Consider the following 13406-nt stretch of genomic DNA (forward strand, 5'->3'; position numbering starts at 1 on the left):
AGATGGCCTGGACTTGGGGTACTACTGACATCTAGTGGGCAGAGGCCGGGGACATTGCTGGACACCTATAGTGCCCGGGATGGCCCCAAATGTCAGCAACCCTGAACCAGAGAGGGCAAGGTCACCTGGAAAGGAACACCTGACAAGGACCACTCCAGGCTGTGGTAGCAAAGGTCTGTGGGCAGCCTTGCACAAGAGAGGCCAGATCACCTAGGAAGGCCCAAGTCCTGGGATGACTGAGGATGCAGGTGGGAGGATGCCTGCCAGAATGGCCTCCCGGGTCAGGGGAAATGCTCCACTTCCTGGAAGACCTGGAGACCTCTGAGCATGGCTCTCAGCGGGGGCTAGAGAGAAGCAGTGGGGAGACTGGCTGCAAGCAGCTGCTGCTGGTGATCTGGCGGGGGCGAGGGCGTGAAGCCAGGTGGAGTCCGCAAGGGTACAGACCCGGGGGCAGGTGAGAAGAGGGAGTCCATGCTGGTCCTTGGACCACTGCCCTGGCATCTGGAGCGATAGAGAAGGAACAGAACATCAGGGAGGTCCTGGCAGGGGCTCCCTTTGGAGACTGGAGACTCCTAGGCAGGGCCACAGTGCCTGGACCCAAGGTCCTGGAGCCCTGAGGAGTCCGGGCCACAGACTGAGACCCAGACAACAGAGGGAAAAGCCTATCGGTCCCTCTGCAGCATCTCGATCTTTGTTTCCTGAGGCCTTATCACAGCATTCATTACAAACGTATCTGTGCTCTGGAAGGACAGAGCTCATTCACTCTCTGAGGACGCACACAGTGCCTGGTGCATGGCGGGTTCTCAGTGACTATTCGCTGAACAAATGAACATCAGGCGGAGGAAGCAGAATTCACAGAAAACAGCAGGAAGAAAGCCAGAAAAGCATTGTGGCACGCAGGAAGGCCAGTCTCCAGGAAGAGTGAGGGTCCGCAGTGTGAATTCCCCCAGAAAGAGAAGGCCGGGAAAGCCTCCCTTGGTCTGAACAAGGAAGAGGAGGAGGAGGCCTTGGGAAGAAATGTTCCAACAGAGTGGAGGAGATGCCAGCTGGCCACATGGAGGGAGGGGTGGGAGCAGGTGGCTCACCTAGGAAGCCTGGAAGGGAAGAGGGGAGGGACGGGGTGGGTGCTGATGAGCAGGAGCGGGCAGCACCCCAGCCCAACACTGGGAAAACACTCCCTAGAGCCACAGCCCAGAAAGGCACACAGTGGGCCTGGGGCCAAGGCCCCTCTCCAGTGCCCCCAGCTCCCCAGGAGTCCAGACTCACACACAGTCTGTTTTGTTTTGTTTTGTTTTGAGACAGGGTCTCACTCTGCCACCCAAACTGGAGTTCAGTGGCTTGAGCACAACTCATAGTAGCCTCGACCCCAGGGCTCAAGTGGCCCTCCCAGCTCAGCCTTCCAAGTAGCTGGTGCTCACCACCACACCTGGCTGAATTTTGTATTTTTACAGAGATAACATTTCACCATGTTGCCCAGGCAGGTTTCGAACTCCTGGGCTCAAGCGATCCACCTGCCTTGACCTCCCAAAGTGCTGGGATTACAGGCGTGAGCCACCATGCCTGGCCTTCACACACAGTCTGGAGCCCAAGGACATCTGTGTCTGACACAGGCAAAACTGAGCTCTTCCTCCACAAGCCTCTCCTCCCACGGTTGCCCCAGGGCAGCCAACGGCCTTGCTTCCCACGGGTCACTCAGGACCAACCACAGGCTGGCCAAGCCACCTCTCTCGGCTCTCCCTGACCACTCCTCCCACCTCCGCCAGTCCCAGCATAGTCAAGCTGCCATCTGGGGCCTACTGGCCTCTCAGCTCCACTTTCACCTCTTTTCGTCTGTCCTTGGTGCAGTGGCCTTGAAACTCTGACTCAGATCATGCCACCTCTGCAATGGCTTCCAGCTCAGAGTCCGTGGAATGTCTTCCCATGGCTCGCAAGGCCTGCACCACCGTCCCCAGTCACCTCTCTGTCCTGCTCCTCCATTCTCCTCCTGTCTGGCTCCAGCAGCAGTTGTTCCTTAAAACCTCTGAGGACACTCAGAGTGCCCCAGGACTTTTGCACTTGTGTTTTCCTGACTAGAATGCTCTTCCCCCGACACCTGAGGGCCCTCCTGCATGAGAATCAGGTTTCTGGTCAAAGGACACCCATCAGAGAGGCCTTCCCTGACCACCACCCCCATCTGTCCCTCCCCTTGCCTGCTGTGTCACTGGCAGTGCTATACATTCATTCACCACTGAAGCCGCTGCGTGAGGGCCAGGGGCGGGGATGGCGCCCAGCACATAGTAGATGCTCAATAAACATTTGAAGAATGTATGAATGAACCTCTTCAAGCTTCAGTCTCCAAAGGGGATATTAACAGCATTTGCTGTGAAGATTCATTGAAATACTGCATGAAATGCACTGGGCACAACACCTGAGCATGAGTCCTGCCACCACCAGCCAGCCCTCTGCAGCAACTGAGGATAAAAATATTCAGGGGCCAGGCGCAGTGGCTCACACCTGTAATCCCAGCACTTTGGGAGGCCAACGCGGGCAGATCACCTGAGGTCAGGAGTTCGAGACCAGCCTGGTCAACATGGTGAAACCCCATCTGTACTAAAAATATAAAAATTAGTCAGGCACAGTGGTGCGTGCCTGTAATCCCAGCTACTCAGGAGGTTGAGGCAGGAGAATCACTTGAACCTGGGAGGTGGAGGTTGCAGTGAGCTGAGATCGTGCCACTGCACTCCAGCCTGGGCAACAGAGCAAGACTCTGTCTCAAAAAAAAAAAAAAAAGAAAAGAAAAGAAAAGAAAAAAAATGCTGGGTGCAGTGGCTCATGCCTATAATCCCAGCTCTTTGGGAGGCTGAGTCAGGTGGATCACGAGGTCAGGAGTTTAAGACCAGCCTGGCCAAGATGGTGAAACACCATCTCTACTAAAATTACAAAAAAATTAGCTGGGCGTGGTGGTGGGCGCCTGTAATCCCAGCTACCTGGGAGGCTGAGGCAGGGGAATCGCTTGAACCCGAGAGGCAGAGGTTGCAGTAAGCCAAGATCACGCCACTGCACTCCAGCCTGGGCGACGGAGTGAGACGCCATCTCCAAAAGAAAAAAAAAGAAAGAAAGAAAGAAAGAAAAATTCAGAAAAAAATAAAAACAAAAATTAGTAACAAAAAAAATACAGTATAACTACCTAGCATGTACCCTGTATTAGGTATAAGTAATCTAGAGATGATGTACAGTATATGGGAGGGTGGGCAGAGGTTACACTCGAATACAACATTGTTTTCCATCAGAGACCTGAGCATCTGCCGATTTTGGTATCTATGGGGAACTGGAACCAATCCCCTGTGGATACCCAGGGACAACTGCACTGATAACTATTAAGTAATTTAAGTGCTTCCCTGGTTATGGCCTGCTGGCCTGTTTTTGTTTTTGTTTTTTAAGACAGGGTCTCACTCTGTCACCCAGGCCGGAGTGCAGTAGTGTGATCACAGCTCACTGCAGCCTCGACCTCCCAGGTTAAAGTGATTCTGCTACCTCAGCCAACCCAGTAGCTGGGACTACAGGTGCACACCACCACACACGGCTAATTTTTGTATTTTTTGTAAAGGCAGGGTTTTGCCATGTTCCTCAGGATGGTCTTGAACTCCTTGACTCAACTGATCTGCCCATCGGGCTTCTGGCATCCAGGAGCTGGGCCTCGTCATCCCACTCCAGATGCCGTCCGGATATTCTCCCGGGCAGCAGCCCACTGAACAGCAACATGTTTCTGTAACTTGTTTCTGTAACTTTTCTCCTTCAGAAACCACTTTGAAGAGCTCGCTCCCACTCCCACTAATGACCACAAACTGTTCCAGTGAAAAACTTTCTCTCAAAATGAGGCTAATCAAAAGTTTATGACCAAAAAAACAAAAAACAAAAAACCGTATGCCAAACACACAGACACATGCTGTCTGTCTTCCAAATCTTACTGCATCTTTTTTTATTTTTATTTTTATTTTTATTTTTTGAGACAAAGTCTCCCTTTGTCACCCAGGCTGGAGTGTAGTGGCACAATCTCGGCTCACTGCAACCTCTGCCTCCTGGGTTCAAGCGATTCTCCTGCCTCACTCAGCCTCCCGAGTAGCTGGGAATACAGGCATGCCCCACCACATCCAGCTAAATTTTTGTATTTTTAGTAGAGACAGGGTTTCACCAGGTTGGCCAGGCTGGTCTCAAACTCCTGACCTCAGGTGATCCACCCACTTCAGCCTCCCAAAGTGCTGGGATTACAGGCGTGAGCCACCGCACCCAGCCAAATCTTACTGTATCTTAACCACTCTGCCATTCATGAGCCACTGCGAACCTTCACAACGAACTGCACAAAAACACACTGTTGGCTGGGCCAGCAGGAAGTGACCTGAGGGGGCTTGTGCATAAATAAAAGTGTCCTCAGGACCCGCTATGCATTCGGCCGGCCAAGCCCCCGGTGCTGGGAGACCCACGTGTACCTTAATGACTGCGGGTCAATGTCAGGCCTGCAGGAAGCCAGAGGGCAGGGACCTCCTCCAGCTGTGGAGAAGGAATGTAGACAGGAAAGAGCACGGCACACCCAACACCCCAAGGCTTAGGCCCACAACATCTTCTAGCAGGGGTCTTTGGCTTTTTAAATACCCCGGCCTCGCTTCCTGTGGCTGCTGTAACAAATGACCACCAACTTACGGCTGAAAACAACAGCAATCCCCAATCAGTTACCACTGGGCCAAAATCAAGGTGTCGGCTGGGCTGTGCTTCCACCAGAGGCTCCGGGGCAGACTCCATTTTTTGCTTCTTCCAGCTTCTGGTGGGCCTGGCCTGCCTTGGCTAGTGGCTTGGTCACTCCAGCCTCTGCCTTCATGGTGACGAGACACTCCTGTGAGTCAATGTCCCTGTGCCACCCCATTGTTAAAAGGACACACACAATGGCACTTAGGGCCCAGCTGGGTAACTCAGGGCCATCTCCCCAGCTCAAGCTCCTTGACTTCATCACATCTGCAAAGACCCTTGTGTGTGCACCATATAAGAGACCTTCACAGGATGCGGACGTCTTTGCAGGACCATTTTTCAGCCTCCAAACACCCTCTTCACTCTTCACCACCTCATATCTCTGGCATGCTGGGTGCATGCAAAGGTGAAAGGAGAGGGGAAGCATGCAGGCCAGGCAGTGGGCGGGAATGCCAGGACGGCCAGGCACCGCGGCTGCAGCCCTGGCTACAGAGGCCCATGTCAGGAGGTTGGGGCCAGCTAGGGACGATGTGGCTGAGAGTACAGGTGCTCCCCAGCCCAGCCAAGGCTTTTCAGAAGAAAGGGGTGTCCAGGAGGCCTGTGTTTGGCTGCACCAAGCTCGCCAGTCTCAGTCCTACCTCTGAACCTCCCCTTGAAGCCCCTCCTCTGTGAGCCGCCAGGGCATCCATCCTCGGAGCGTGTCCGGCATGTTCAGGACAGCAGGGACAGGGCATTCTTTGGAATGTACTGTCTTTGACATGAGCAGGCCGGCCCCCACCCACTTCTCTCACCAGATGGAGAAAAATCTCAAGTCATAAACTAAATGAAAAACATGTCCTGTTCTACCCTGGGATCAAGGGCTCACCTTAAATGAAAACTGTCTGGAACAATGTGCTGCTGACGCTGATCTTGGCCTTACTCTGCAGATTAGCCTCAGGGGTGATCACAGGGTGCTCAGGGCTCTGCATCAGCAAGCCCAACCCCCGCTGAGCCCCGGGACCACCCACTCCCCCAGCAGGATCCCCGGGAAGCAGCCCAGAAGCACCCGCCAGAGACAGCCTTGGGAGAGCAGGCCAGGAACGCCAAGAGCTTCACCCCACAGTCTGGGGGGTAATCTAAGAAAGGCTGAAGAAGTTGCTGACGGCCCTCCCCTCCCACACTTTCCTGAAAGGGCCCAGAGCCCACTTCCCATGCAGTCCACCCACCCCTCGGTGCTGGTGCCCAGGCACCCAAACATCCCCTGGCACCCATCAGGAGCTAGTGCCACACTGGCTGCTTGTTTTCAACTCATGTCGGCTTGCTCCTGCTACCCAGCTCACCTGGGTCCTGAATGTGCAGGCTGTTTTGCAGGAAGCCTCATGTGGGAAAAGTAACCATGTTTATGGAACACATGAGGGGTGGGGGATTCACAAGCAAGTGGCTTTACCGTGTGACATGGCAGACAGGGAAGAGAGCCCCTACTTCCTGGACAACCCACTTCATGCATGAGGCGGCCACCAGATTGCCGGGCACATGTGACCAATGGCAGCCCCACTGTGGGGCAGCGTTCTCCTGCAGGCTTTTGTGAGGCTAGGAGGGCCACCCCTGCAGTCCTGGACCATCCTGACACCACCCTGGGCAGCCCAATGGCTGCTGGACCCCCAAGGTGAGAGGGCAGGAAGCGCCTAGTACTCCACACCAGCCAGTGACAGACACGGGAGGGAAGAGCAGAGCTGTCTGCTGGGGGACCGCCGCGATCCCCTGCATGTGGGGCTCAGCCAGCAATGGGATACTCCCGTCTGGACAGTGTCAGGCATATCACTTACCACATTCCAGTAGAGTGGATTGAAGGCGATGGTGAGGACGGCAGCCACAAAGCTGGGATCCAGGGGGTCCACGTAGCCCAGCAGCCAGGTCATAACGCAGAGGTCTGCCTGCAGGGACAGAGCCAGCATCAGCACCGCTCAGACACAGCAGGGCCTGTGAGCCCCCAGGAGTCAGAGACAAAGTTACCCTCTGGGAACACGCCGGGAGGCCTGGGAACATCCAAGTCCAGCAAAGGTTACTACAGTGTAGTCTCATAAAAGGGAAGATAAAAATCTGAAACCTAATGAGCTGTGTCATGCCCTGGGAGGGCGGCCACAGAAGTGTGCCTGGACACCAGATGAGGAAATCAGCACCTCTGAAGAGGGGTGGCTGGTGCCCTGAAGGGAGGTGACACCAACCGTGGTGTGACGGAGACCCTCCGGGATGAGGGTTCTCAGAGGCCCCAGAGAAAATCCAAGCAGCTGAAATAAATGTGAAGAGATGCTCAACCTCACTAGGAATCAGGTAAAAGCAAATTAAAACAATAGCGGTGCGCCTCTCCTCACCCACACTTGACAGGGGACAATCTTGAGTGCACACGAAATCTTGGCGCAAGGTAAACTGAAAAAGTGTGCACCCACGCCCCAGCCACCCCGCTCGCATACAGGGGCCACGTGGACACTGCCCCCCTCCCTATCAGTTTGCATGAAAACATCAGGAACAATGACAAACAGCTGAGGTGTCCAGCGACCAAAGAAATGAAAAAACCCACAGCCCATTCCCAGCTAAACTACAGCAGTTAAAAGCACTAGGTCTACACACAGCACTGTGGAACGTTCTCAAACCCACCATCAAGTAGTAGAGCAGGCTGCACAATTCAGTGCCTAGACAGAAATTTCTAGAAAACAACACAAAATATACTACCAAATATTCAGTTTTAATTTTTTTTTTTTTTTTTTTTTTTTTTTAGAGACAGAGTCTCCCTCTGTCGCCCAGGCTGGAGTGCAGTGGCACGTTCATAGCTCACTGCAACCTTGAACTCCTGGGCTCACTTTGGGAGGCCAAGGTGGGAGAACACTTGAGGCCAGGAGTTTGAGACCAGTCTAGGCAACACAGTGAGACCCTGTCTCTACAAAAATGTAAAAACTAGCTGGATGCACTTCCAATTGCTTGGGAGGCCAAGGCAAGAGGATCGCTTGAGCCCAGGGGTTTGAGGCTGCAGTGAGCTGTGATCGGGCCACTTGCACTCCAGCCTGGGCAACGTTGTCTCAAAAAAAAATTAATTAGGCCGGGCGCGGTGGCTCAAGCCTGTAATCCCAGCACTTTGGGAGGCTGAGACGGGTGGATCACGAGGTCAGGAGATCGAGACCATCCTGGCGAACACGGTGAAACCCTGTCTCTACTAAAAAATACAAAAAACTAGCCGGGCGAGGTGGCGGGTGCCTGTAGTCCCAGCTACTCGGGAGGCTGAGGCAGGAGAATGGCGTGAACCCGGGAGGCGGAGCTTGCAGTGAGCTGAGATCCGGCCACTGCACTCCAGCCCGGGCGACAGAGCGAGACTCCGTCTCAAAAAAAAAAAAAAATTAATTAGTTAATTAAAAAACAAATAGGCCGGGCTCGGTGGCTCACGCCTGTAATCCCTGCACTTTGGGAGGCCGAGGCGGGTGGATCACGAGGTCAGGAGACCGAGACCATCCTGGTTAACACAGTGAAACCCCCGTCTCTACTAAAAATACAAAAAATTACCCGGGCGTGGTGGCAGGCGCCTGTAGCCCCAGCTACTCCAGAGGCTGAGGCAGGAGAATGGCGTGAACTCGCGAGGTGGAGCTTGCAGTGGGCTGAGATGGTGCCACTGCACTCCAGCCTGGGCGACAGAGCAAGACCTGGTCTCAAAATAAATAAATAAATAAATTAATTAATTAAAATAAAAAACTTTCTAAAATGCACTGAAAAATATTACGGTGTCTCTCCACATGCAACTCAAAATTTTTTTTAAATACTAAATTATAAAATAAGTGTAAAGTTGTGCTTGCTTCAGCAGCACATATACTAAAATCGGAATGATACAGAGAAGATTAGTATGGCCCCTGCACAAGGATGACACACAAATTCATGAAGCATTCCACAAGGAGGGGAACATCACACCAGGGCCTGTCGGGGGTGGGGGGCTAGGGGAGGGATAGCATTAGGAGAAATACCTAATGTAGATGATGGGTTGACGGGTGCAGCAAACCACCATGGCACATGTATACCTATGTAACAAACCTCCACGTTCTGCACATGTACCCCAGAACTTAAAGTATAATAATAAAAATCTTTTAAAAAAATTAAAAACAAAAAAGTTTTTTAAAAAGTATAAAGTCCATCACAGCTGTGATATTTCCCATAATGGTGTGTTTTGTTCTATTGCATTTGGAAATACAGTAAATTCCTTCAAAGAACACTTTGATCTCCCACATTTTGGGGAAGGGGTGGGGAGGAGATGGTGCTTCTGCCCAGGGTCAGCCAGCCCTGGGGGGCAAGCACAGCCTCCACTCCAATCCTTGCTTCCCCAAACGACAGTCTCCTGACATAACTCTGCCTGCTACCAGGCCACTTGCAGGGTGTGACCATGGGATGTCCCTCAGACGTCTATCAGTACAAAGCCATCTTCCGCTATGGCCTGCCACCCTTCCCATGTGTGGCCTCTCCACCTGATCAGCCTGCATCCCTGAGGTACAAACATTCATCTCACTACAGGGCCAAGGGCAGAGCTAAGCAGATATTAAACGCTCTAGGCCAGGCGCAATGGCTCACGCCTATAATCCCAGAACTTTGAGAGGCCGAGGTGGGTGGATCACTTGAGGTCAGGAGTTCAAGACCAGCCTGGCCAACATAGTGAAACCCCCTCTCTACTAAAAATTAAAAAATTAGCCAGGCGTGGTTGTGCATACCTGTAATCCCAGCTACTCGGGAGGCTGAGGCAGAAGAATCACTTGAACCCGGGAGGTAGGGGTTGCACTGAGCTGGAGGTTGCAGTGAGCCAAGATGCGCCACTGCACTTCACTTGGTGACAGAGCAACACTTCATCTCAAAACCAACAAACAAACAAAATGCTCCAATGCAGACCCGTCCTGAGGGATGAATGTAGCCAACATGGGACCAAAGGTGCACTGCTACTGGAATCTGGAGAGAACAGCTGAGTGGGTGAGTGGCCACGGCAGCAGGCATGGGCATCAATAAGCGAATGACTAAGAAAAGCCACTCCACAAATGGCGGGAAGGAGGAACTAGGGAAGCACCACTTGCCTAGCTGTGGCCACAGCCTCTGGGCACCACACAGTGCCTGCCCAGCACCTGCAGCCAACAAGGCCTGGCACTCCAGCAGGTGCCTCCAAACGCCTGGGGCTGTGAGCCAAGCCCCACACTCCCCAGAGCAGGCACTGGCTACTCATGAAGGACAACTGGATGAGGCTCAGAGCAGGCTGCCCTGGCCTGAAGGGAGGGGAAGGGAGGGGAGGGAAGGTCTCTGGTGCAGTCCCAAAGCTTCTAGAACCTGGGACTTAACCTGAGGCCGGGCCTTATCTTCAGTATGATGATAACATCTATTAAGCACCTCCAGTCCATCCCAGCACTTTGGGAGGCCAAGCAGGCAGATCACAAGGTCAGGAGTTTGAGACCAGCCTGGCCAATGTGGTGAAACTTCGTCTCTACTAAAAACACAAAAATTAGCCAGGCATGGTGGCGCACGCCTGTAGTCCCAGCTACTCAGGAGGCTGAGGCAGAAGAACGGCTTGAACCCAGGAGGCAGATGTTGCAGTTGAGCCAAGATCATACCACTGCACTCCAGCCTGGGTGACAGAACAAGACTCTGTCTCAAAAGAAAAAAAAAAAAAAACACAACCGATTCCAAGGCCCTGTCCCTTGACAGCCTGGTGGGGGAGGGTGGAAAGCTGGCTTTGGTCATGCCTGGCACTTATGAAGTGCACCTAGAGTGAGTTATCTCCCTGCACGTGCACGGCAGACCCTATGAGTGTGCCAGCGGCCAGTTTTCACCCATCCCACCCGCTCCCCATTCCCCATTCAGCCCCCAGCCAAAACCTGGCCTCACCCCACCCCTCCCTTGTCTCATTCCCATTACCAATGCTCCCGTGGCCCATCTGTTATTCCACCTCTTACACAACCACCTAATACACGCCCTCCCCCAACCCTGGCTTTGCCGGTTGCTCCCCAGGGCACAGCGAAGGACCTCAGTGGCCTTCTGGCTTTGGACTTCCCCCAGAGCCCTCCCCATGGACCCTTACCTATGGACCAACACGCTGTTAGCCAAGCCAAAGAGGAGAAAGGGCAGAGTGTGAGTCACAGAGCAGAGCCTCGCTCAGCTAGGGGAAAGGGGAAAGCAGGAAAGGCCTAGGCACACTGAGCCTCGGGCCAGGAAGGGACACAGGGCATTTTCCAGGGCCAGGAAAAACACTTTCCGTATCACTGGCACCTCTTCAACTCTACACCTAAGAGAGGTGCATCTTCCTGAGTGTAAATGATCTCCCTACTGCTTCCCCGCTGGGCCCTGGGTGAAATGCTGCCTCTCATAAGGAATTCAACTCAACGTTAGTCACCAAATGCTGAGCTCCACTAAGGAGGTCCTCACTCTAGGGGGTCTAAGAAAACACAGCACCTGGCAGTGAGCGCACACCTATCTCTGGCCATCCTCTCAACCACCCTAAAAGTAAAGCCCTGTTGTTAGCCTACTTGGCAGATAAAAGAGCAAAGCCTCCAGACTGCAGACAGTGAGGAGCAGAGCCAGCCTGAGCAAGGCCAGCCCTACCGGACAGAAAGCCCCATAAAAAAGGACAAGGGTAAAAGTGAGTGCTTCTGGGTCTTGAAACCCAAGGAGACTGGGAAAGTGAGCAAGAAATACGCTTTTTTCACCTTTTGTGGGAGCCAAGATGAAGGAGGGAAACTGAGGCACTGAACGATCAAGCAACTAACACTGAGGGAACCCAGCAGCAGCTGACATCCACCTGGGTCTCCCAATTAGGGCTGAACTGGTCAGAGCTGGAACATGTCCACCCCCTCTCCCCTCTCCCTCCTGTAGCCAGATCCCAGTGGCCTCAGGTCAGCCTGTCTCAGGAGGGTGGCGGTGTCCATCCGGTCACTTCAGTCACCTTGAGGAGGATTTGTGTTGCCCGGAGAAGCGCCTGCTTCACTGGAAAGAATGACTAATGGTTCAGAGTGGAATTCTAGGCAGCAGAGGGAAGCCCCTCCCAGCTCCCGGATCCCCACTCAGAGACATGAAGGTCCCTTCCTGATAGCTGTCATTTCCAAAACCCCCCTCAGGAGGGTGGACCTCCCTCCTGAAACTGGGTTGGCAAAAAAAAAGAACCACATCCAGATCATCAGACGTGAGCAGAGTAGGAGAGTCCTGGGTCCCACATCCAGGCTCTGCCTGTGGGTGTCAGTGACTCCCTTGATGGCCTCCCCTGCACACCTGTCACCAAAGGAAGGTCTCCCATCCACTCCCAGCCTCAACTTCCTTCATACAGCGGAGGTCCCGGCTTTCTGCTACCCAGTAATTCCAATGGAACCCCCTCCAAGGCTCCAGGTTGCAGAGGCCTCGAAATCTGACTAAAGGAGAGGAGCTACCCACCACGGCCAGGAGGTTCGCTGAGCTGCAGGAATAGCTCGGGTCCCACGGGTCACCGATGAATGGCCTCAGCTGTTAACACCCCAAAGCGTGGGTGAGGAAGAGGCTTACAGCAATTCACTCCATTGAGGGCTGCAGGGTTCTCAGGAGCAGCGCTCTGTGGTCAGGGAATGATCTGCATTGGGTCAACATGTCACATTGTGACACATGGACAAACAGCAGGCCCGGACAGGCAAAGTCACATCGATCCCAGGCCACACACCACACACAACAAAGGGCAGGGGAATAGGTGGGGGCTGCAGGAGAGGGGATGGGGTCCTCCTAGGATCCATCATCCCTGCAGAATCTGCCTGTAGCGCTGCAGCCCCCACTGCCCCCAGAGCTGCCCTCATGCCTTGGCACCATAAGCTGACTCAGGTAATGTTTATTTGGGGCAACTTTGGGTTAGAGCCCTGTGCCTGGCACAAAGACATAAGGATGAATGTGCCAGAGCCTTTTTCCTCTAAGAAGTTTATTCTCTGGGCCGGGCCCAATGGCTCACGCCTGTAATCCCAGCACTTTGGGAGGCCAAGGCAGGTGGATCACAAGGCCAGGAGTCCAAGACCAGCCTGGTCAATATGGTGAAACCGTTTCTACTAAAAATACAAAAATTAGCACGCGCGACTGTAGTCCCAGCTACTGGGGAGGCTGAGGCAGAAGAATCACTTGAACCCAGGAGGCAGAGGTTGCAGTGAGCCAAGATAGTGCCACTGCACTCCAGCCTGGACAACACAGCGAGACTGCATCTCAAAAAAAAAAAAGAGAGACAGAGAAGTTTATTATCTGGCCGCGCCTGGTGGCTCACGCCTGTAATCCTAGCACTTTGGGAGGCCGAAGCAGGCAGATCACCTGAAGGTCAGGAGTTCGAGACCATCCTGGCCAACAAGGTGAAACTCCGTCTCTACTAAAAATACAAAAATAGCCAGACACGGTGGCAGGCGCCTATAATCCCAGCTACTAGGGAGGCTGAAGCAGGAGAATCGCTTGAACCCAGGAAGCAGATGTTGCAGTGAGCCGAGATCACACCACTGCACTCTAGCCTGGGCAACAAGAGCGAAACTTCATCTCAAAAAAAAAAAAAGGAAAAGTTTATTCTCTGGTAGGAAAGGGAAAGCCATTTCACTTTAAGCCAGCCCCCTGACCCTGTTTTTCCACATAGGAGGCGACCTGGCTCAGAGGACTCTGGCCTTTGGCAGCCACTGCCTGAGCTGGGAGCTTCACCACCCGCCACGAGGGACCAT

At 53.4% G+C, this 13406-nt stretch overlaps 1 protein-coding gene and 1 non-coding gene across 5 annotated transcripts in view; one reads left to right on the forward strand and one right to left on the reverse strand.

Moving 5' to 3' along the window:
* The window catches only part of PEMT (phosphatidylethanolamine N-methyltransferase), an 86492-nt gene that overhangs the window by 64716 nt on the left and 8370 nt on the right, over positions 1-13406 (reverse strand). For 2 of the 4 annotated variants that reach the window (XM_008010531.3, XM_008010535.3), the window contains exon 2: positions 6525-6632. In XM_008010531.3, the coding sequence (XP_008008722.1) occupies positions 6525-6632 (108 nt within the window). Of the gene's footprint in view, positions 1-6524; positions 6633-10786; positions 10803-13406 lie in introns of those variants that run through there. The other 2 variants (XM_037987272.2, XM_008010532.3) reach the window with 2 other exon arrangements.
* On the forward strand, positions 8530-8636 carry LOC119620403 (U6 spliceosomal RNA). Its single transcript, XR_005236931.2, has one exon. It is a non-coding gene; the product is annotated as a U6 spliceosomal RNA (small nuclear RNA).

Source organism: Chlorocebus sabaeus, chromosome 16 (assembly GCF_047675955.1).
Source record: "Chlorocebus sabaeus isolate Y175 chromosome 16, mChlSab1.0.hap1, whole genome shotgun sequence".
NCBI classification, from domain to species: Eukaryota; Metazoa; Chordata; class Mammalia; order Primates; family Cercopithecidae; genus Chlorocebus; species Chlorocebus sabaeus.